Genomic DNA, 25159 nt, shown 5'->3' on the forward strand with positions numbered 1-25159 from the left:
TTTTTTGAGTTATGTCACTCTTTGAGTAAATGAGCGATATGTGTTTCATACCGTTTACAATATTAATTATAGCTTTTATATACAAATGGACATTTTTTAATATATGTGTTTTATGAAACCCCAAGACTATTTTTGAAGAAATTTTTAATTGTTTGAAATTTTTTTAAATCTTTTCTTAATTTTTCTTTGTATTTTTGTCGTTTTTGTATTAGTGTTTACCCTTTTTTATACCCTCAGCATTTATGCTAACGAGGCTATATCACCAATATTTTTGAAAATTTAACATAGCTGAAGCCAAGGTTTACCCTTTTAGAACACGCGACTTGTGATTGTATATTATACAAATATTATAAATATTTTTGGATAAAATGAAATGTTTTTGGACGTGGCAAAAAATATTGGCCTTAAAAGATAATTTGCGTGGAAGCCGTGGCTATATTTATGTTAAAAAATGGGTAAAAATGGGTTGAAGCCACCATGTCTCTCGATTTGTGAGTAAACCACACTTCTCTCGATTTTCCTGTCAAAGTAAAAGTGGAAGCAAACTAAATAAGGATCATCTCACTAATGTATTACTTTTCAAAATTTCAACTGCTTCTACCATTAAATGATGCTGACATTTTGAAGCCAGATGTACAGTGTTTTTTGAAATTTTCTTCTAATTTCATTCCGCAAACAGGTTTTTCAGAAAATCATATAAAGGATTGTAGTGCTTGCGATTCTGAGTTATTTGATACGTATATTGTGAATGTACTCTGCACAGCTTCATAGAAATCTGCATCCAAATGGGGAAATTTTATGCGAACATTTTTCTAAAGATCATATTTTTCGGGTCTAATATTTGAAATTGTCTCTAGAATACCTCGTACTCCATTGTACATTTTAGTTATTTACGTTCCGGATCCAATAAATCATTCCTCGTGAAAATCCATCTACTAAAACGCGAGTTACGAGAAATTCCAAAGTAGAAAAATCACCTAAAATTGTTTTTGAAAATATCGCGTATTTTATCGCGTATTCTGCGGATCGTTTCCACTGCAATGAAAAAGCTAGTGCAACATCTTCGTTTTAGGTGAAACAGAGATTTGAAAACTTCACTGATAAGGAAGCTACATTAATTTTATCCCAAAAAATAATGTGTGATGCTACATCCACGGTTCTTGATTGATCGCATTCAAATAGATATATATCGATGTAGATTTTCATGGTGGACACTGAAATCGGATGCGGACAAAAATTGTATGCACCTTGCGCAAATTAGCGATATTTTATAGGGTTTTGCTAAATCTTAGCCTCCAAATTTTTTTACTAATTTTATGACCACTAAATGGGCCTTGATTTTGAAAAAAGTTGACTTATATTCAATAATTTATCAATTTTATGTACATTCCGCGAATTCTGTGTAACATTTTGCAGGTATTATGCAATCTACTCGCTGAAGTCACTTCGAGAGAACTTTTTTGTAACAATTGTGCTCATTAAAATAATTAGCGTTTTTATAATATTTTCTTTCTTAAAAAGCGAAATAAAAGCGCCATAACTTTTGTCCGCAACAACCAAAAATTGGCTCGCGACCAGATTCCTAATGGGAATTTTTTTCTTAACCTACATATCAAAAATCGTTGATGTAGCGCGAAAAAAATATATCCTTTTTTTCTGAAATGGAATATGAAATAATTGACAATATTCCTGATATACACTTTCATACGGACAAAATGTGCCTCATCGAAAATAATGGTGTTAGACCCCAAGTATGTTTGGACGAAATCCGTTCCAGACAATTTGGAATTGATTTAGCCACGTCCGTCTGTCTGTCTATCTGGCTGGCGGAAGGGCACGATAAATCTCGAACGGATCAACCGATTCGGTCCAAAATTTGGTTTGGTTAATATGTATTTTGCCCAAACTTAGTTTAAGTTCGGAGATATGTTATATCGGTCCACTCCTTCCGGTACCTCCCCCACAAAAGTTCGAAAATGTTCGGATAATTTGTGCGCACGATAACTCTTGAAGGGAGTAATCGATTTGGTCCATAATTTACACATCGTGCCTGCCGCACAAAATTTCGAAAAAGTTCAGTTTAGGACCTGCTCTCGAGTTTCTTTGATTTTTGTTGTAACAACTTGTATTCATTGCCCCAGATACGACGGTACAAGTTTCATCAGGGGCAAGTCCATACTTCTTGAGAACATAGCCTGAAAGGTAGGAAAAAAACCCCCTATGACATCGTGTGTAGTGGTTGGAGCATAAGATAGCTCTCGAACGCATCAACCGAATTGGTCCAAATTTTGGCCTTCGTAATATTTTCTCCTGACTTAGTTTAAGTTCGAAAATAAGTTATATCGGTCCACTCCTTCAGGTGCCTCACCCACAAAAGTTCAAAAATGTTCGGAAATCTTGTGCGCACTATAAGTATTGAAGGGAGTGACTTATTTGGTCCATACTTTACACAACCTAATATATCTACCAGATATAGATCAGGTTCGAATATGGACTGTATTGTCCACTCCTTCGGGTACCTCCCACACAAAATTTCGGATAACATCACTTTAGGAACTGCTCTCGAATTATTTTGATTTTTGTTGAAGCAAGTTGCATTTGCTGCCTCCATTACGACTTCAAAAGTTTTTTCAGTCGCAAGTCCATACTTCTTCAGAAAACAGCCCGAAAGTCGTAAAAAAGCTCTATGGCACCATATGTAGTGTCTGGAGAGCACGTCCAAAATTTGGCCTTCTTCATATTTTGTTCAAACTTACTTTCAGTGCGAGGATGGGCAATACCGGTCCAAAACTTCCAGTACTTCCCCCCAATATTTAAAAATGTCACTAATTAGGTATGCACGATATCTCTTGAACGGGGCAACTAATTTGGTCCAAATTTTGGAACTCCTAATATTTTGTCCAAATTTAGTTCAAACCATATCGGTCCTCTCCATAGTGTGCATCCCCCACAAAAGGTCAACATTTATGTCTAAGTGCAGTTTAGAAGAAGATCCTTTGGAAACGTATACCGATGCTGTTCGTTGTGGTTCTGTTTACAGCGATATTATGTTCTCCGTGGCAAGCCCATGTTTTCTGGCATACAACGTTATACGAGGACCCCCTGAACTGACTAGTGGACGCGATATGTATCGAAAATATATGACTCCTAGAATTAGATCCACTTCCATAATGGACGATGTCGGTCCATTCCTTCAACTACCTCCTCCGCAACATTTTTGAACTTTAATACTAATCCATATTTTTGTCGGCACGTTCAAATGTCCAAAAAGAGCCACACAATTCTGAAAATACCCTAAATACATTCGATCTGTCCGTAGATGAAAGTTCCAATTCACATAGTATAGAGATATACCTCTCTGTCGACAAAGCCGACTCATACTTTTTACTTGTTAATAGATTTGAACACATGAAAAACTCAAAAACCTACATATTTTGATGCAAAATATCAAAAAACTCAAAATTTTAACTTTGACATTGAATTCCTCTGTTACTACTAGACCGATGTATCGGAAAGCTGAAAGTCTTATCTGTCGAATAAAAATGAAAATATCTCTATGCGTTCAAAAGTTACAGAGTTTTGGCCAGGAATATCGATTTCTGAACCACCATACACCGTAGGGACCATTGTGCACGATTATGATAACAACAACTATGTAAACTCACACCTTTAAGCTGAAAATTAAATATTCTATAACTATCACAACAAAATCGTTTTCCCACTTATCTCTCAGCCTTTATTTTTTTTAACTTTTGCATAATTCAAAAACGCCATTAATCCCTTGGGGTCGTTTTAAATTTTGTGGTTCAAACCTTTCTGATATTTTAGTTGCTTATTTTTGGCATTCATCATCTATTGGATCATCGAGCTCCAAGCAATCCGGCATCGTCGTTGTGGCAAAGTTATCGCCACAACGGATTGTTTGAATTTGATTTTGCGGGAAAAGTTTTTTTGTAACAGCAACGTTGGTGGTGTTTGGTTTAATTAAAAATTAAAATGCACCCGAGGTTATACTATCCCCAAATGCAGTTAATCATAGTTATGCATCATAAGGATTTAGAGGTTTGGAGAAGAAGCAAGTACATGAAGTAAAGGGGTGAAGTTGCTACTAAAGTCAAGGCGCAGTTATGGCATAAAAAGTACGACAGATAAAGCGGCAGCAAAAAAATGTAACAAAATTTGTTATCATCTTCCTTTCCATCTCTTTTTAGATATCTGTAGACAATCAAAAAGCTTGGTTGAAATATTTGTAACAACTAACCAAACACCCGCTAAAGCAACGGAAGCCGCGGAATTGATAAAGCAACAAATGTCTAAAATATTTCGTTGGTATTCAATGGTTATAGGTTGCAGTTCGTCTTATATTTTTTGTTTCTTTTCCCTTTTAACTAATCCCAGGATAAAGTTCAATATTTACACTATCGAAATATGTAGTGTAGGGAAATTTTAGAAAATTTGAATAGATATATAAATAAAACGTAGCGTATATAAAAGTCATAGACCCCCTGAAAAACCATTACAATGCAAATACTCAATGCATTCATTGATTCATTCGATTGAGCAGCATTCATTTGGAATAATTTTAAAATAAATAGAAATTTTGTAAATTTGTTTGCTAAAGCGAAGCACTTTTTGCAAATAAAATGAAAAGTAAAAAAACTAAGCATTCACAATTTAAAAATTGGATCACATTTGGAGTGGAAAATGTTGAAGGATACACAATAAAATAAAAAAAAAAATTAAAAAATAATTGTTATTTATTTGCAATTAATAAAATAGGAATAAAACGTGACAAGCAAGGTTGTGTTAATGGATAAAATTACTCAAAATTAGTGTCCATTGAACTGCCAATTTTAAATTATTATAATATTTGAATATACATTATCGATATATAGCGAAGACAAATATTGCAGGGACATTTAAATGAAAACACACAGCTAGATAAAGAACGATTTTTAGGGTATGCCAGATAAAAATGGAATGATTATGCATAGATAAACACGTATGTATATAGATTAACAAGCCATTCAAATTTGTTAACATCATATTTTCTTAATTTATATACTTTTCCGATACAGAACATTTTCAGTTTAAAGTTCACAACTAGGCAAATATATCTAATTAATAAAGTACATATCTCTAGTTATCCATGACCAATTTGTGTTACTCCGATTAATCGTAGGTAGTGGTTTTACATTGGACATTATTCCGACTTCGTGTTTATTTGGCTTCAATTCCTTACTTCCCAATTTATAATATTGTAAAGCTCCTCAGTGCACAATGTCCATCAATAGCCCAGTCAAAATAGACATTAAAAGAGCAAAAATTCCCAGAGCTCTGAAGAGACTAGTTTGGGTCTGTCATTACAAGTAATGTTCTAAATGTCTCCATCGATAACATGTGTGCAAAAAGTGTTATACAGTGTCGAAGGTAAATTTTAAAGATTTTCCTATTTTACGCCAAAACGGCAAACCTTGCCGAAAAGTGACTAAAGCTTAATATAAAAACCATAAAATTATCTATAATATAATGTTGATATATTGCGATTCTAAAAAGTCATAGTAGTGTACATATGTGCCACGTATTACATATAAGCCCAACTAGAAAGACTCAGGTTTTGTAACAAATCTCCGATTTTTTTTAAATTTTTGTCCAGAGGAAGCGAATATATTGTTTTCATGGAGTTGTTGTTGTAACAGTGTTTTATTATTATGTTTGTATGTTCGTTCTCCTGTTCAATCTGGCTCTGGGTCTATCTCCAGTTCCAGGAAGTTGGCTACTTCGATGGGATGTAACCACAGGTCCACTGGAGTCAGATGAGTAGGCTTGGCGGGGCAGTTGAATAGGTGCCTAGTATCGTGCGGGCCCATGCCGCATACTGGGCAGATGTCTTGCACGGTGCGATCGATTCCCGCCCAATAGGAATTTAGGCGACTGCAATATCCTGAGCGTAATTGAGCCAAAACTATTCTGGTTTGCCGTGGCAACTGACGCTCTTCAGCTGCGATAGACGAGGGATGTGCTCCGATCACTGCATTCACACAATAACTGCTTATGGTCTTAGCAACTGTGTCAGTGTGAATGCTGTTCAAACCTGCCTGATATGCCTGTTGATCTAGAGGTTCTCTCCTATATGGTTGGACCGTCGTCTCTAGAGCATGAATATCCTTCTTGATATGCCTGGGTGTATCGGTGGCCAGCAGATGGTGATTGGGATGGCTCTCACGGTAACTCCCGAGCAGGTACTGCAACGATATCATCTCATTATGTTGTCGTACTGGTAGAATCTTTGCGTCCTCATGTAGATGGTCCACTGTAGATTTGAGGAGGCACCCTGTTGCTGTTCGCAGGGCGGCGTTCTGACAAATTTGAATCTAACCCACTGTGTGTCACATAAATTCGGGGACCAAACTGGCGCCGCATAGCTTACCACAGACCGACCTATCGCTTTATACGTGGTCAACAAGGTTTCTTTATCTGCACCACAAGTGCTGCCGGCTAGGGACTTGAGGACCTAGTTCCTACATTTGAGTTTATCGCAGATAGCTGTGCCATGCGCGGACACGTGAAAGTGGTGCGAATGTGACCCCTAGAATTTTGGGGCAGTTTGTGGTCGGAATTCTGCTACCATCGACCCTGATATTCAACTCTCTTCTATACTGCGCCGTTCATGTCGTGAACAGAGTGGCCGTCGATTTAGTGGCGGATATCTGCATATTCCTCGCGTGGAAAAAAGTGGTAAGATCGTTTAAATAGGAGTTCAGTCTCTCACAGATGTCATCAGGGTAGGTGCCTGACGCCAGGATCGTACAATCATCCGCATACGTTACGACCTCAATGCCGTCTGGAGGGGGCGGAATACAGGAAAGGTAGAGGTTAAACAGTTCCGGAGATATCACCCCTCCTTGGGGAACTCCCTGTTTCAATCCACGGGGCTTGGATTTCTTGTTCCTGAATTCCACATACGACTGGCGACCACACATATAGTTGATTATCCAACGTTTCAGACTTGGCCGTAGGGTTGTCTGCTCGATGTCCTCGAACAGCGTGGAGTGCTTGACAGTATCAAAGGCTTTTGATAAGTCATGCGCCACCATCACTGTTCTATCTCACGGCCGCTCCTGGTTGAGTCCTGATGATCGGCAACTGGATAGCTATTTCTAATGCTGGGGAGGACTAAGGCCTCAAGGGTCTTCGCTACAGGTGACAAAAGCGAAATCGGCCTGTACGATTCACCTTTGCTGGCATGCTTGCCTGGCTTCAGTAGCGGGACCACCCATTTTACAGACATTGGCAACAATAAGGGTGGCTAGCGACAGGTTGAGAACTTTAGTGAGATACTTCACTCCCGGCTCATCCAGCTGTTTCAACATTACCATGGAAATTCCGTCAGGGCCCAACGCTTTGGATGATTTAGCGCTCCTGATGGCATTTGCAACAGTCGATTGAAGTAACTTGCACACCTCTTCGGGTCAGTCAACGTAACGTTGCCAAACATGACTGAGGTCCTGTCATCCCTCCTTCCGGGGTTCGAGAGTGACTTAACCGTTGTCCACAATTTACTTATACCGGCTCCAATGTTGCAACTCTTCAGATGATTTAACCACTTGTTCCGCTTATGTTCGCAGACCAACCTGTTAACTTACAGTGTCAGCTCCCCTACTCTGGGGTCGTCGGGGTTGGTTCGACGAAGCTCATCACGCTCATTTGCTAATCCCGTCGCCTCTGCTGGGAAATTTGGTCTTCGGGTATTCGACCAGCAGGTATATGGCGAGTGGCTGCAGCATTGATGATGTCTCGGAACGTCCTTTCCGCCACCCGAACATCAGAAGGATTGGGCGATTCTCTGAAGCGGTGTTTGGTGAACTCTCTGAAACTCGGCCAATCAGCATTCCCATGATTGACGAATGTGCGGCGTTCAAAGGTGATGAAATCGGGTGGTCTGCTAATGGAGACAATTATGGGGACATGGTCTGATCCAAGGGAAATGGCGGGTTGCCAGGTAACGTAATTTGTCAGACCAGGTGACACGATGGTTATGTCTGGCGAACTATGACACGCTCCTCTAATTCTGGTAGGGGCGTCCTCATTGACCGAGCAAAACGTAGAGCTATCAAATCTGCTCAGCCAGCGCTATACCTCTCTGGTCGTTTCCGAGGGCCGAATGCCACATCTCATGATGCGCACTAAGTCCCCCAGGTCCAGACGATTATGACCTTCCAAAAGCGGGCTAATGTCAGGCTTATAATCTGAGATACAGCTATTTCTCGGCGGGGTGTATACGTTCAGCATCTCTATCTCGGCAGTTCCACTCCTGACTGCTACCCCCATACATTCCATTTAAGGGTCGTTAGAGGCAGGCTCAAGCGAGATAGGTCTGTATTAGAGTTGGGCAATTGAACGACCTAGTTCAGTGTCCTAGTTCAAAAACGCATGAGTAACATCATACAAACTAACGTGAAATATTAAGTATACGCAGTTTGTTCATACAAACGACCGGTGTCCATTGAACTAGATTGTGAACTAGGTCGTTCAATTGCCCAACTCTAGTCTGTATTGAACAGACTGGTGCAAAAGAAAAGCTAATCCGCCACCTCCACATCTGGTGCGATCCTTCCTTATTACGTTGTAACCATCACAACGTACTGAGCTGTGGTCGTTCAGCATGGTATCCGCCGAGACCTTGATCTTCTTCCAATTCATAAAGTCCACTATTTCATCGATCTTACCTCGGAGCCCATTGCAATTAAATTGAAAAAGGATGCATTTTCTGGGATTGGAACAACAACGGCTGGTGTTGACTGTTGGGGGGACTGCGGGGGAGTTTCGTAATCCGACGACGAAGGATTTTCGTAATCTGACGACGACGACGACTCACTGGGGGCTGTGTTCGCGAAGCATGCAGCAACATTGTCCCTATGGTAGTCCCTCGCGTGGGCAAGTCCAGAGCAACCCCTTAAATGCACCCACTCCTGACAGCTATTGCATCTCACCGAAGATTGGATATGGGTGAAGATGCGGATGTAACAAACGGAGCACAAACATATTGGTCATGTGTTTTCATGGAGTCTGAGGACTCGGTTATGCGGTTATTTGACCCGAAATTAGGAATTAAAAAGCGGATTATACCCGAACTTATTACCACAAAGTTGGTACGGAAATACCTATCTCATGGTGTGGTTATAATGTTCGCTTGATAATGCACATTATGGTTATGACTTTTTTACAACCTCGTGTCCCTGAATGATATTTTGACGAATTTTTACCTAAGATTACATATTATAATAATTGTTCCACAAACATCCCAGATGGGACAAGGGAGACTTCTCTCATATCAATGAGTGCACCCCGATTCATATTAGCTCAATTATATGGGACCATTGGGCATACCATTGCACCACGGCGGCACCCATGGCACAACTCATGTAATTACCTATAAACATTTTGTATGAAGTCACTAGTGACATTGGAATTAGTTGTTGACGAGGGACCATGTGTTGACATTGGAGGTAGTAAGTCAGTATAGACATTGGAGGTAGTGATCAATAATTAATGAAGGGCCATATGGTACCAGAGTTTCATTACCAGATTTTTGGGTCTATTTGAAACTTAATAATAGTAGATTTATATTAATGAATACCACTGGATTTCGAGTGTCAGTTCCATAGCGTATACATTTTACGAAGGTGTATTTGAAGTATATGTACGTAATAAAATTGACATTAGGAATTCGGTGGATTTCGTCAATCTAAACGTACTATAATATTATGAACTTTATCATTTGTTTAAATTGTATATTTTATTAAAGAAAGTAAAAGTAAAGATTGTTGGCAAATGGTGATAACATGTTGACAAAGTCACCATAATAGTAGACAAAGTTGTGGCATGTCGACACTTGACCCCAGACTTCCAACAGGGAACGATCTCACTCTTACCAGAAGGGGAATACAAATTGATCAAAATGAGCGGCTGGTCGATCAGTACGTAGGAATATTACACAATATATAGAGGAATGTTACACTAACGATCCATAAAAGCTCATTGTCCTCAATTTCAATTCGCACCGACATCAGAGATGCATATGGAAGATGACATGAGGCCATCATTCGATTATCAAAAAAAAAAAAAAAACCAAATATTTTGTTAAGTATACGACGTTGTATACATATGTATTATACGTCGCAAATGTGTGACATCATATATATCACAATTTCTGACGAGCAACCGCTGCTATTGGGCGAACAAGCTCTGAGTCAATCAGAGTGGAAGCAGCCTAGACCTAGAGACCTGATCCAAAGGGTCTAAAAAATCCCAACTAAATGGCTGTGGGCACTGTAGCTCTCGAAAGAAGGGATTGACATTGGTTTAACCTTTTGCATATCGTAATTTTTCTCCCAAAATTAAATCAATTTCATATGGTACATTTCTTAGAAAAATAAAAATTTTGTATTAAATGGAGTCTTGTTAACAGCGATATATTTTTCGTTGGCAAGTTCATGCAACCTGAAATAATGACCGAAAAGCACTAAAAATCCTACGGAGATCAACTAAAATAGCTCGATGGCACAATAACTGTCGCAAGGAATGACTTTCAAACACAGATCCAGTTCAAAGATGGGCTATGTTGGCCCATTCCTCCAGGCACCTCCTTCAAAATTCAACAGTTTTGCACTTTGATCCAGTTTAATAAAGAGATCTTAATAAAGATAAATCATTGTGATCACTAGTACAAGATTATATTCTCTGCTAAGGGAAGCCAATGCTTCCACGATGTGTCCACTCCCTCATACACTTCTCACACTGAAATTTATAGCTATTCATACTTCCCCCGATAGTGGACCTTGGAACATTCGTCCCCTGGCCATGTGGTATTTCGTGGAGAATTATGCTTATTTTCGGTGTAGACTGTGTATATGAAAATTATACAGTAGGGTGGGACGATTAGTATGGAAGGAAACAATTTTAATGGGCGCTTCGCGTTTCTTATTATTGGGATTGTACTGAGCAAAAAAGTCCACTGCAATGGGCGACGGCACGCATCCGTACATACATTCCTATGATCCTATGAAGGTGCTCATAGCTGCACTAGACCATACTTCTACGGTGAAAATCGAACTTCCCTATTTTGACTTGCAGTTTTTCTTTTTTATTTCGAGAATTCTAATTGTAATTCGTAACATTTTATTTTTAATTCTTAGGTCGTTGATCAGTTTTATCGATTTTAACAAAAATCGGTTCAGATTTTGCTATAACTCAGTCATTTTTTAATTTAGCCTTCAAATTTAATATGCGATGTTTTCTAAGCTCCCTTTTCAATGTTATCGATTTGAACAAAATTTGTTCATATTTGGATATAGTCCCTGTATATAATGGTACTTTTGTTTTTAATATTCCCTCTTTAACAACCTGCCTGGAGTTGCCACATAGTTGGTTTAACTTTTAAATAAAACAAGTAAAAAAGTATCAGTCGGCTTTGCCGACAGAGATATACCCTCAGCCTGTTCAAATTGAAACACTTTTTTTCACAAAAAACTTATGTATTTAGGGGGTTTCAACATTTTGGTCGTATGAACCGACAAAAATATTGATTAGGATTAAAGTTCAAAATTTTTGCGGAAAAGGTACTTAAAGGAATGGACCGACATAGACCATGGGGGTGCCATAGGGGGTTTTTACACCCTTCGGGCTGTTTTATCAAGAAGTATGGACTTGCCCCTGAAACAACTTTTACCATCGTAATTGAGGCAGCGATTGTAAGTTGCTTCAACAAAAATCAAAGTGATTCAATAGCAGGTCTTAAAGTGAACTTATCCAAAAAAAAAAAAAAAATGTGGGAGGTGCGGGATGGAGTGGACAAATATAGTTCATATTCGAACCTGATCTATATCTGGTAGATATTATGAGAATGTGTAAAGTATGGACCAAATCGGTCACTCCCATCAAGAGTTATCGTGCGCACAATTTTTCCGAATATTTTTGAACTTTTGTGGGGTAGGTACCTGAAGGAGTGGACCGATATGGCTTATCTACGAACTTAAAGTAAGTTTGGAAACAATATTACGAAGGCCAAATTTTGGCCGGAATCGGCATTTCCGTTCGAAAATTATCTTGCGCTTCCACCCATAAACATGGTGTCATAGGGTTTGTTTTTCAACTTTCAGTCTATTTTTTCAGGAAGTATGGACTTGCCCCTAATGAAACTTACAGCGTCGTATAGAGGACAGCGAATACAACTTGCGTAAACAAAAATCAAAGCGATTCGATACCAGGTCCTAAACTGAACTTTTCCGAACTTTTGTGTGGGAGGTACCCGAAGGAGTGGACCGATTGAGTCCATATTGGAACCTCATCTAAGTTTGGTAGAAATTACACGATGTGCAAAGTATGGACCAAATCGGTTATTCCCTACAAGAGATATCGTGCGCACAAGTTTTGCGACAATTTTTGAATATTTGTGGGGGAGGTACCTGAGGGAGTGGAACTATATGAACCATCTTCGAACTTAAATCGAATCTGGACAAAATATTTCGATACCCAAATTTGAACCGAATCGATTGATCCGTTCGAGAGTTATCGTGCGCACCAGCCTGCCAAACAGACAGATAGACAGACAGACGGACGGACATTGCTAGATCTACTCAAAATTGTCTGAAACGGATATCGTACAAACATACTTGGGGTCTAAAACCATTATTTCGATGAGGCACATTTTTGGTCGTATCAAAGTGTAAATACCCTCTTTAGCCTAAAGGCTGAGGGTATAACAAGTAAGAAAGTATCAGTCGGCTTTGCCGACAGAGATATACCCTCAGCCTGTATATATTGAAACCATTTTTTTCCCAAAAACGTACGTATTTAGGGGTTTTTAAAAATTTTGGGAATTTGAACCGACAAAAATGTTCATTAGGATTAGAGATGAAATGTTTTGCGGAGGAGATACTAAAAGGAATGGATCTACATTGACCATCATGAAAGTGGAACTCCAGCCACTACATATGGTGCCTTAGGGGGTTTTTACACACTTCGGGATGTTTGCTCAAGAAATATGGATTTACCCCTGAAAAAACGTTTACCATCGTAATTGAGGCAGCGAATGCAAGTTGCTTCAACAAAAATCAAAGTGATTCGATATCAGGTATTAAAGTGAACTTATCCGAAATTTTGTGTGGGAGGTACCGGAAGGAGTGGACAAATATAGTCAATATTTGAACCTGATCTATATCTAGTAGATATATTAGGATGTGTAAAGTATGGACCAATTCGGCCACTCCCTTCAAGAGTTACCGTATGAACAAATTTTCCAAATATTTTTGAACTTTTGTGAGGGAGGTACCTGAAGGAGTGGACCGACTTGGTTCATCTTCAAATTTAAACTATGTTTGGACAAAATATTACGAAGGCCAAATTTTGGACCGAATTGGTAGATCCGTTCTAACACACGGTGTTAGACTCAGACTATTTTCTCAGGAAGTATGGACTTGCCCCTCATGAAACTTGTACCGTCGTATGGGGGACAGCGAATACAAGTTGCTACAACAAAAATCAAAGCGATTCGAGAGCAGGTCATAAACTGAACTTTTCACAAATTTTGTGTGGAAGGTACCCGAAGGAGTGGACCGATTGAGTCCATATTTAAACTTTATCTAAGTCTGGTAGAACTTTCACGATGTACAAAGTGTGGGCCAAATCGGTTACTCCCTTCAAGAGTTATCGTGCGCACAAATTTTCCGAACATTTTTGAACTTTTGTGGGGGAGGTACCGGAAGGAGTGGACCGATATAACCCATCTTCGAACTTAAACTAAATTTGGGCAAAATATTACGAAAGCCAAATTTTGAAGCGAATCAGTTGATCCGTTCGAGAGTTATCGTGCGCACCAGCCAGCCAGACAGACAGACGGACGGACATGGCTAAATAAACTCGAAATTGTCTGAAACACATTTCGTCCAAACATACTTGGGGTCTAAAACCATTTTGCCCGTATGAAAGTGTATATACCCTCGTTAGCATAAATGCTGAGGGTATAATTAATTGAATTTGAAATTAATTGACTTAATTGTTAGATTTTTTGTTTTATTCGACCTTTTTCATTTAATTTTGAAATAATAAGAAGTTTGTCGAGCTTGAGGTCATAATAATTGTTTATTTTATTTCTTCATTTATTCCCAATATTTCGCAATTATTTAATTGCATCATCAGGGGTTAATATATACGTAAAAATAATTTCGTCAAATATTTCTTACAAACTAACGTAGATTCACTACTATTGTCGGCGGTAAATATTGCACTGCAATATTTACCGCCGACAATAGTAGTGAATCTACGTTAGTTTGTAAGAAATATTTGACGAAATTATTTTTACGTATATATTAACCCCTGATGATGCAATTAAATAATTGCGAAATATTGGGAATAAATGAAGAAATAAAATAAACAATTATTATGACCTCAAGCTCGACAAACTTCTTATTATTTCAAAATTAATTGACTTAAAATGTACGAAAACACATGCCAACTAAATCAAGATAGATCCATTATCATAACAATGTAAACTTTTTTAAGGCCAATGGCCATTCTTTAAATCCCAACTCAAAAGTTGTAATAAGGTTGAATTTCTCATACATATAACAACAATATCCCACTCTAATCAAAATAGTGGAATTTCCTATCGGCAAAATTATTTCAGATTCGAGCTTTTTTACGTGTTTTTGACAACGTATTAACAAAAATAACAGGAGGAAATAAAGTGAATTGGTAAACTGAGGTAAAATCAGGAAATTTGCATTTTTCGTACACACTGTTTATGAAAATGTGGTTGTGTCTCAAAGAATGGGATTTTGTCGGATATAATTTTTGCATAATTTTATTCGAACGAGATGTCTGTTTAATGTACGAAATGGCCGAAGCTGCAATTCGCTACCATTTTTAGATACACTCCATGAAAGAAGCGAAACTCGTGAGTAATGTATAACATGATATTGCTTCGATCAACATAACGGTATTTTATATATAAACATTTTATGTTAACTTTTTTGTTCACAAATTGCAAGTCTATTGGCCACTCTTTAATTCTCTTTTGAAAAGTTTCAATATTTCTAATAACTTGTTTAAATACATATCCTTGAACATGTGGTCCTTTTTATATAAATTTCAATATAAGCTACCTATGACAAATTTTCTATGTTACTAAAAACATATATCGACAAAATTCTTTCGCGATTGTCCTACTTGAAGTGTTCTAATAAAATAAAAACATAAAATTATAAAAAGTCGACAACACATTTTCCGATTTTGTCCACTGTGGCACTATTGTGCGACGTGTTCTTTCAAAATGCCTTTCATAATCTTCATTTTATTTCATTATTTTTTTCTGTTTCTTACTTGTTATAGTCTTAATAAGCAATAATTAAAGACTGCTTAAATTGTGAATTTAAATTTTGAACTCAAGCAGTTTAGTTCTTATTAGCCTCATATTCGTCACTTTCATGGAATAGAACCCAATATTCGTTTGACATTAACATATAATAACCATTTCATGGAAAAGAACTTAATATCCATTTAATATTAACGTCAAACAACCGTTTATTTTTTATAAAAAAAAAAAGTCATTTTGTTTCGATATAATATAAAATTCTTATCATTTACTTACCTATAAAACTTTTCCTTTTATTTATTGTTGCTGTTATTTGGGCCGATACACCAAAATCCGCCAGCTTCACATCGCCATACTCTGTCAACAGGATATTGGCACCTTTAATATCTCGATGCATTTTACCCATGGAATGCAGGTACTCCAAACCTTTTAGCGTTTCACGGCACATATAGGCGATTTGTTGTTCGGTCAATGGACCGGTTACCTGATAAATGTCTTGCAGACTGCCACCACCACAGTATTCCATGCATATCCACAATTTGTCACGTCGTAAATACGAACCATAGTAGGCAATAATGTTTGGGTGACGGCAATCACGCATCATTATGATTTCCTGTTGGATGATTTGTATGTCGTCTGTGGGTTCGAGCTTTATGACTTTTATGGCGGCCAATTCATTGCTTTGTATACGTTTTGCCTGTGGGAAGAAGAGAGAGAGATAGAGAAAAGGACAAGAGTTAGACTGAGTAAACTGCAGGATATACACAATTTTAGCTATGAAACATTTAAGCTCTCGCTATTCGCCTTTGTCCCCTGCATTAAAGATATCTTTCAAGATTTAAATTTAATGACTGCATTTTTATGAGCCCTTAAAAATGTTTGCTCTAAATAAAGAGCCCATAAAATGATATCTAGATATTGGTCACTGAATGATGCTTCATCCATTAGTTTTCCCTGAAACTAAATGAGATGCTTCCTTCCACCTCTCAGCTATGGTCATTTGCTTTACACACCCACACTTTTTGATGACCACCCACCAGCACCCTCATAATAAAAAGATAAAAATTTACCGCAATCACTGTTTTCCATTACCAACGAAATTCAATTAAAAAATGCAAGATAATGAAATTCTTTTCGGGAGATTCACATAAAAATTCTACGAAATAAAAATCTCAGTTTATTTCAATTTCCACCTCCACCCATCTCCCACCTATCCCTCCCTCATCACGCAAAAGTGAAAACATAAGAAGAAAATTCAAATTTATTTGGTGTGTTTTTTTACATAAATTAAAGTTTTGTGTTGGCGTCCTTGGGCTTTTCCCACAACCCCCACCCCAAACCAACCTTGTACAGGACTTGAGCTGTGAATGATAATAAAAAGCCACACATATGCAAACGCACACACACACATACCATTTTACTAGAAAAAATATTTGTGAAAAATGCTATTGTCGTTTAGCTCGATTAAAATTTGTTGTTACTCAGTGAATGTGAGACAGGCCAGGGGGAGAAGGTTGTTTGGTAAAGAGTGAAACTCATCTTGAAAATGATAGAGGGCGACAGAATCTGCCAACAACAACGACGGCAAAAAACAAAATCCATTATTTTATTTGCAATTCACTAACGACCACTTGCAAAATGGTGATATGCGACGCCTGAACTCCACCGCCATTTGTGGGTGCATATTTTTCATTCTTGTTATTGTTGGTGCTGCTAAAAACGTTTTTATTGCCAATACCGGGCCCCTCGCTTTCATAGAAATGCATGAAAACTGCGCGCTATTACCAAAAATAATAATGGAACTAGTGGCACCAAGAGTGGCAGCTGTGTTTGTAGTAATGGTGAGATGACTGGTGGTAACTAAAGTGTCACTCATGTTTAAATGACAATTTTTACCGTCAGACAGTGGTAACATGGATGGGATAGGATGTCATTGATATGGTAGCAATGGCGCTTATTTCGGTGACTAGATAGCAACAGAATTACCAACAATTATCGCCAAGCATCAACTTTAATATGCCTATAATTAAAGATATTTTCATGACGTTTCAATGCAACATTTTGAAAGGATACCATAATTTTTTTCAGTGGTACATGGAAGACATTTATTGAATGTATGTGACGTACGGGCAGCAATCATCGATTCTACCTTGTTGCAGCAAATGCTCAGTAAGAACCATTGTACGAAAATAAACTTAATGAAACCTTTTGTTTCGCATTTTTCATTAGAACAAAACGAAACATAAACCTAGTTAACCGAACATGCTATAGTCAAGACGGGGCCGACTATGTGAGACTCTACACCACTAAACTATTCACTGGTAAATATTTTTAGGCCGATACTAAAGTTATCAGTAAGATAGACAGACGGAAGGACACACATAGCCAGATCTACTCAGCTCGTCGAGATATTCATTTTGGTATATATAAGAGTATGTCGATGTGTTATAAACTTTTGGACCAAAACCAACTTATAATACCCTCTCCACATAGTGGCGAAGGGTATAAATATACTTTTTTAGTCATGATCATATGGACTACCAGCTATTAACATTTTTACACAATCTGATAAGTGAATTTTAAGGGATTTAAGCGCAAAAGAATTGAACTTTTGTGGAGGAACCACGTTGGGCTAAGTGAAAGGGGTGGTGGTGAATACGACTACATGTGGCCGACTCTGAATTTCGATATAGAAGTCATAAACATTCGGAGTGGTCATGAAATATGTATGACCACTGCAAATTTGTGGGAAGCAAGGACGATTGTTGATGAATTAGCTAGACGGCAGTTCTTAATCTTCCGACCTTGTGGTGCAGGATTGTGCCAAACCTTCCTTAAAAAACTCAACAACTTCTTCTGTGATAAAACTGCAAAGATCTGGTATGACGAGTATCGAGTTCAATTTGACCGGTAATCTCAGGACATAGAACAGCTTCCCTACTCTAACTTAAGAAGTCAGAGATCAGAATTGCAATAGGAACCATCACTGATCACTGTCGCATAAGATATACATATAGCCAGTAATTTAGAGGACAACAATATTGAGTACTGCTGGCTCTGTATAGACGAGGGAGGAACAAAAACCAAATCAGGATGTTTGGTGCCTATTAGATTGCATCTCCTTCTTACTTCTGGGGCCTTGTTAAAGTACAGCGGTGGCCTTAAATGATTATGAGCAGGTCAGGGGCAGATCAACAGTTCGGCTGATTTATTCTCTACACCCTACTTGTCCTCTGATCTCTACTCTTTCCACCTAACTTTTGCACCGCTTCCCTTTCCTCTCTTAACACTTTTCAGCAGAGTACGTAAAAATACTTTAAATAACATTTCCAATCGTTTCGTTTCGTATTTTCCATAGGAACAATACAAAACGAAACATAACCCACGTTGGCCGAGCTCGCTGTTTAGTTTTGTTTTGTTTACATTCGTGAGTGCAAACAAAACGAAAAGCGAAAAGTACTCAACTCCACAAGAGCAGATAGAAAACGGAATAGTACTAAACACATGTGAATAAATCAAAAACGTTTGGTGGTTGATAAAATTCACTGTGGTATGCTGATTGGTGGTTGATAAAATTCACTGTGGTATGCTGATGCTAACTTATAGGGTTGTTCAGCAATCACATGTGTGCGTGTGTGTCTGAGTGTGTCATTGACAATACACACGGCAAACGTTTCCCAAAAATACTTTTTGTATCGGTGGTGAATGAAACAACTCGGCAAAGCATAGCCGAAGTTACATTTCCGCAATCGTACGGTTTCTATCTTTTTACATTGAAAAGTTTGTGTTTTTGTTTTGGTTGTGAGAATGAAACGATTCAGAGAAGCTGAAAAGTTTGTGGCTTTGTGTGATTGGTACGGGAATCGTTTTGTTTGTTTCCGTTCATTGCTTTTCAGAATTATTGAAGTATCTCTCTACAAAAAAGATATCGTATATCCTAAAATAACCTTGGTGGAGGAGGTTCCCAAAGGAATGAGCGTACGTATTCCCATCATAAAACTTGACGTAAGTTTGGGAGTCACTTCTTTCGATAGTTGTCGGTTCCACCAGCCAATTTAGTTGGTCATAATAGGTTTTTTAATGCTTTCGGATCACTATGTCACGAAATATGGTCTTGCACAGTGCTCCTGAACCAACTTTAAATGAAAGAAGCTTACACCTGTTTATAAAATAAATAAAACGCGATCAGAATTCACATTTTTTAGAGTTTTTTAGGTTTTCACGATTTTGCTTAGAAACCGTAAGTCCTATCGAAATGAGATTAATGAAAATGCTGTAGCTGTAAAAATTCTCTAGAGGATTGACCGTTATGATTAGTTCCTAGGTTTTACCATTTTTGAGATACAGAAGTTCAGGTCACATTTTTAGGTTTGAAAACGGTAAGTCCTACCAAAATGGGACTAGAGAAAATCTTATAGCTGTGAAAATACTCTACAAGATTGGCTTTCGTAATTTTTTCCTAAGTTGGGAAATTGCAGTCATGACATTGTTTTATAAGGAGACGATACAGTCAAAAATGGTAAAATCTACGAAAATATCATGAAGGACAGTTTTGTAGAGATTTTTAACTCCTATAACATTTTTTTGATCTCATTTCGATAAGACTTGCGGTGTCCAAGCAAAAACGCGAAGACCTAAAACACCACTAAAAATGTGAACTTTGACCCCGATTTATTTCAAAATTACTCCGGCGATTTTTTGTTCTTTGATTTTTCTCATCGTAATTTCAGAATTCACTAAAAATTCCTAAGTGTAAGCTCCTTTCCGTCCACTAGCCATTTTAGTTAGTCATAGTAGAATTTTTTTAAAGCTTTTGGGTTATTATTTCAAGATGTTCACGACATGCTCACGAACTATTCACGAACAGGCCAAAGATTCGGCAAAATCGGACACTCAATTCTTATGTTATCGTACTCCTCAAATATTTTAGTTGGTGCCAACAGCGTTTTCTCAACAAGTATGGACTTGCCCCAGAAAAAATGTACTTTAATAGAGGCCGCAAAGACAAAATGCACTTAGCGAAAAGCTTTGAAATCGGATACTCCCTTCGAGAGTAATCGTGCGCACCATTTTAGCACATATTTGGGGTCTAAAACCATTATTTCGATGATACACATTTTTAATCGTATCCAAAGTGTATATAACCTCGTCAGCGATAAGGGTGAGGGTATAGAAAGTGGACGGACAATTATATTTCGCTCACTTAATTGTCCAGATCTGCTCCTTTGATTCTGCCTTCAGTTCCAAAAACAGACGTTCTATTATAGCCATCAACTATGTGGTGATGAATAGTTATCATCATCATTGCAGCTCTGTATTTTATTTGCCAAAACTAGTGCTATGATAACATATTTACCGTTAAATTATTAGGGAAATATATTGGTGCTACCAAAAACATTATCCAAAACTCCTGGTGGGAATGGAACAACGTATCACATATGAATAGCACATTGTATTTTAAAGGCACTATTAACAGACTCATGCCAATGGAGACAAAACCCAGATATAAAAATTTCACTCTCTATATAAAAACTGTTCATCAAACCTATCAAACAACTATAAATTTCTAATGTCATTCTAATTTTTGTCATCCGCAAACGACTGCTTAACAGAGTGTTTACATTTCTCATGACACTTCAACATTTTGAAATATCTTTTTTTTTTTAACTTATTTGTTGGTTTTGTTGGAATGTGAACAAAACGAATGTGTTATTGTTATACGAAATCGTATGTTCTTGTACGTCTATATATCTATCTCTACACATACAAATAAAATATAAGTAAATGAATTTGTGTTCATGCCGAAAATGGGGAATTGTTTATTTACAGGTCAATGGTTTTAAGCAATTTGTGTAAAACGCTACTTCAATGGATGGATATGCTACGAAGTTAGACTGCACTTGTGTGCCTTTGTTCTAGCCACCAGCCGAACCAACCAACCAACCAATATCCAAAGATCTATTACTATTCATTGCAATTCATTGTTATTATCTTATTGGAATTTTTGAACATTTTGAGTGTGTTGTTGTTAGTTTGTGTGTGAGTGTGCATATTAAAGAGTTCTATTACTCACTTTCGTTTGTGTGTGTGTCGATTGTTTGTGTTGATGGTGGTGGTTGTCTATTGGGGATTTTATATTCAAAATAGGGCAATAATTGCATTCAATCGTTTAGAAAATTGATGCTATAATAAATAATTTAATGAAAAACCTATAAAATTCACTGCAAATCGAAAATACAATTTGTGCCCTTTTTCCTTTGCTTGCGAAAAATGAAATATACAGTTTGTCAAGTAATTGTTTTCGAACCAAGAAAACTAACATTTTTCTGTATTAATTTATGACAAAAATACTGATAATAGTGATAAAAATGTCGGTTTTTTGTAAAAATTAGTTGGACGATTTATTTAAGACAAGACAAGATGTATAAATAAAAAATTAACCCACGTAGTCCAACAAAAAATAACGAAAACCAATAACTATAACTAGTGGAGGTTTAAAAATACCCTATCTTTTAGGTAAATACTTGAAAATCATGACAATTTATAAATTGTATTCTTAACAGGTATTAAATACTAACATGTATCAACAATTTTAGGCATCGAATATCCGTACTAGGAGGGTTACCATATGGACCAAGGGAGTACCAGGTCATATTACTTGTAAACAGAGGGCCCTATGGGTCTTAAACCGGGAATATCTGAAAACTAAGACGCTTTATGAGTTTCTTTATTTCACTAGGATGGATTGTCATCAACAAAAATAAATATTACTTTCAGAATAATTAGATCAGCAGGGTTGCCAGATCTACTAAAAAGGTACCAGGTTATATAAACAGTAAATGAGACCATCTGAATCCATAACCAGGGCTTCAGATTTGTTTATTTAACTCAAATTGAATTAAGGGATAAGGCAATTCTCTAAAACAAACCAAAATATGACATAACACTACAAAAATCTCTTAGAAATACTTATGCAAGATATAGTCAGTCTATACTGATTTTATAATATACATCCGATTTCTACTGTTTAGAGCCAATTCAGAGGAATTCTCTAAGTTTTTTGTCTTCTTCGCATTATTTTTCCGTTAGCATTATTTTCCCTTTAAAAAATATGCTACAGTAGTACTGCAGAGTACGCGAAATGTGTCCAATAGGTCTAGTATGAATTCCTGAAAATTGTCGAAATCTGTACCTCATACATTTCTAAGCAATATTAGCAATATTCCCGATTGTTTCGTGAAATGTCATTATCTCTTAATTAATTTTACGTGAAACAACAAATTCGGTGCCCTGTATTGAGACACAGGTGGTCTCATTTACTGCTTATATAATCTAGTACCTTTTTAGTTGATCTGGCAACCCTCCTTATCTAATTATGATGGACCTAACATTTACTGCATTTGATGGCAGTCCATCCTGATTAACTAAACAAACTCATAAGACGTCTTGGTTTTTAGATTTTCCGGTTTGAGACCCATAGGACCCTATTTACATGTAATATGACCTGGTACTCCTTTGGTCCATATGGTAACTCTCCTAGTACGGATATTCGTTCCCTAAAATTATTGATACTTATCAGTATTTAATCCCTGTTAAGAATAAAATTTATAAATTGTCATGATTTTCAAGCATTAACCGAAAATATGGGGATTTTGGAGCCTCCACTACATTTCGAAAACATTTATTTGACAACGTGCATTACATGTAGTTATTGGTTTTAGTTATTATTGTTGGACTACGTGGGTTAATTTTTTATTTGTACATCTTGTCCTGTCTTAAATAAATCGTCCAACTAATTTTTGCATAAAACCTGACTTTTTTTATCACATTTATCAGTATTTTTTCATAAATTAATACAGAAAAATTTTAGTTTTCTTGGTTCGAAAACAATTACTTGACAAACTGTATATTTTTAATAATATGCAATTTGTGAAGGTAAGGCTGAGAAATTTTCATAATCGGTCCACACATTTTTTTTACAAATTTACTAAAAAAAAGGGCGAGGTTTTAATTCATTACCATTGGAATATTTAAAACATATCATAATTTTCGCGATAATTTCATGGCAACCACGTGAAATCCTGCGGGCTTAAGCTCTTTATTTGACAGGTGATTGGAAGATTCCAAAACACGGTTCTGAGGGGCTTTAACATGGCAAAGAACAGGACTTATCTTATCTTCCATATCAAATGGACACTGACCACCTCATGATGTGATTTAGTGACAAAGATTGCCCCACTCTCTTAAAACGGCCGCAAAATCTATAGTTGGGTACCAAAAACCACCACCTACAAATCCATGGTACGATCTGGAGTGTCGTAAGGCTACTGAATAGATGTACGCGGCATAAAGGGCGACACTTCAGTCACCAGCAACACAATGCGAAAATGAACAGAGAACAGAGATTTGAGTTTACTTAAAACTTCGGGTGTGGTACTACTGTGGTGATACAGATGCTTGTACTTATTTTAGTGCAAGCACAGAAAGGTAACTGGGGCAGGGACCTGAGGGAGTATAACCGGCAAATAAGTAATTCTTGAGAGAGTTATATTCGCTCGAGGAAAAGGCTGTAGGGCTTAAAATGCTAGCCTCGCTGCGCATATCCAGGGCCGATTTACTCAGTTTTTGCAGAATAGCCTGTCCCAGAACGTTTCGAGAGGATTCTTGAGTTGCAGTAGCAACACGAAAGGCCAATTAAGCCAGCACACCTTCTTTCGAGAACCACCGATCAGGAGCCAGACTAACCACTACCTATCAGGTGTTCGCGTTACTACCCAGCCTTCAATACAGCCCAGAGAGGACGCGAACTTTAGTATTGGCAGATCATAGAACGGTTGTAGGAGCTGACCGCAATGTATGGGTTGAATCTACAATGATGCCGAACATTTTAAGGGAAACTTCATTGCTATGGTACGGAAGTAACAACCAACACTGTACGGCATGGAAAATGTTCCGTGAGGAATTTCTCAGGTTCTTCTTACCGCCGCGATACTTGAGCAACAAGACGACCCTTTAAATCGGATACTCTGAATAAGCAGAATTTAATGCGAGATAGCACATGCATAGACAGAAGAACAAAAGCTTGAAAGAATGTTCCAAAACGCCTTACCGGAGTTCTTGCAAACGCTGGCGGAGAATTTGGAGAGCCTACACCCAGAATCGGGCCCCATTCGTGAGCAACACCTGTATTTATCAGTACGGAAAGTGCCTTCAAGCATTATGCTCAGCAAGGACACTTTGAGTCACGATGCAGGAATCCACAGGAGCTGTTTTGTCGAGAAACAACGACAACAGGATCTGTAAGAAACGAGGCGAAATGGATCCGCCGAAGAAAATCAAGACCACAATTATTGACTTCCCTAGACATAGAAGCTATATTGTTGGCTACGATGATAATTGCTGTCACCAACAACTTCATCAATGGAAAGTTACGAAACACCATATGCCACGGGCTCATGAGCACACCTAGTTACTATAGCGAACGGCTCCCATCGACAAATCCAAGAAGCTGTCAATACCTTAACTATCTTTGATAATCGACAGTTGAGAGTACAATTTTTAGTTGTGATCAAGGCAACAGAGGCTACTGAGGGGGTTGGATTTTCTGAGAAGAAACGAGGTCAGTATAACATGCGCCGTTTTATGTTGCGCATTCGATACTCTGTCGGCAAACAAATAAAGTTCGAATAATAAGTGCGCTGCAGAAATTCTTGATAGTAGCCTCTCATCAATTGTAGACAACAGTCGGACAAACAACCAGGTGTGTCAGAGTGGTGACAGTGAAAT

General features: G+C 37.6%; 1 protein-coding gene across 50 annotated transcripts in view; it reads right to left on the reverse strand.

The window, feature by feature from the left end:
* Positions 1 to 25159, reverse strand: part of hppy (MAP4K3-like protein hppy) — a 456589-nt gene that overhangs the window by 131511 nt on the left and 299919 nt on the right. For all 50 annotated transcript variants that reach the window (XM_073958030.1, XM_073958054.1, XM_073958051.1 and 47 more), the window contains exon 3: positions 15650 to 16070. In XM_073958030.1, the coding sequence (XP_073814131.1) occupies positions 15650 to 16070 (421 nt within the window). The remainder of the gene's footprint in view (positions 1 to 15649; positions 16071 to 25159) is intronic.

Source organism: Musca autumnalis, unplaced genomic scaffold (assembly GCF_047663935.1).
Source record: "Musca autumnalis isolate F117 unplaced genomic scaffold, ASM4766393v1 scaffold_5, whole genome shotgun sequence".
Taxonomy (NCBI): Eukaryota; Metazoa; Arthropoda; class Insecta; order Diptera; family Muscidae; genus Musca; species Musca autumnalis.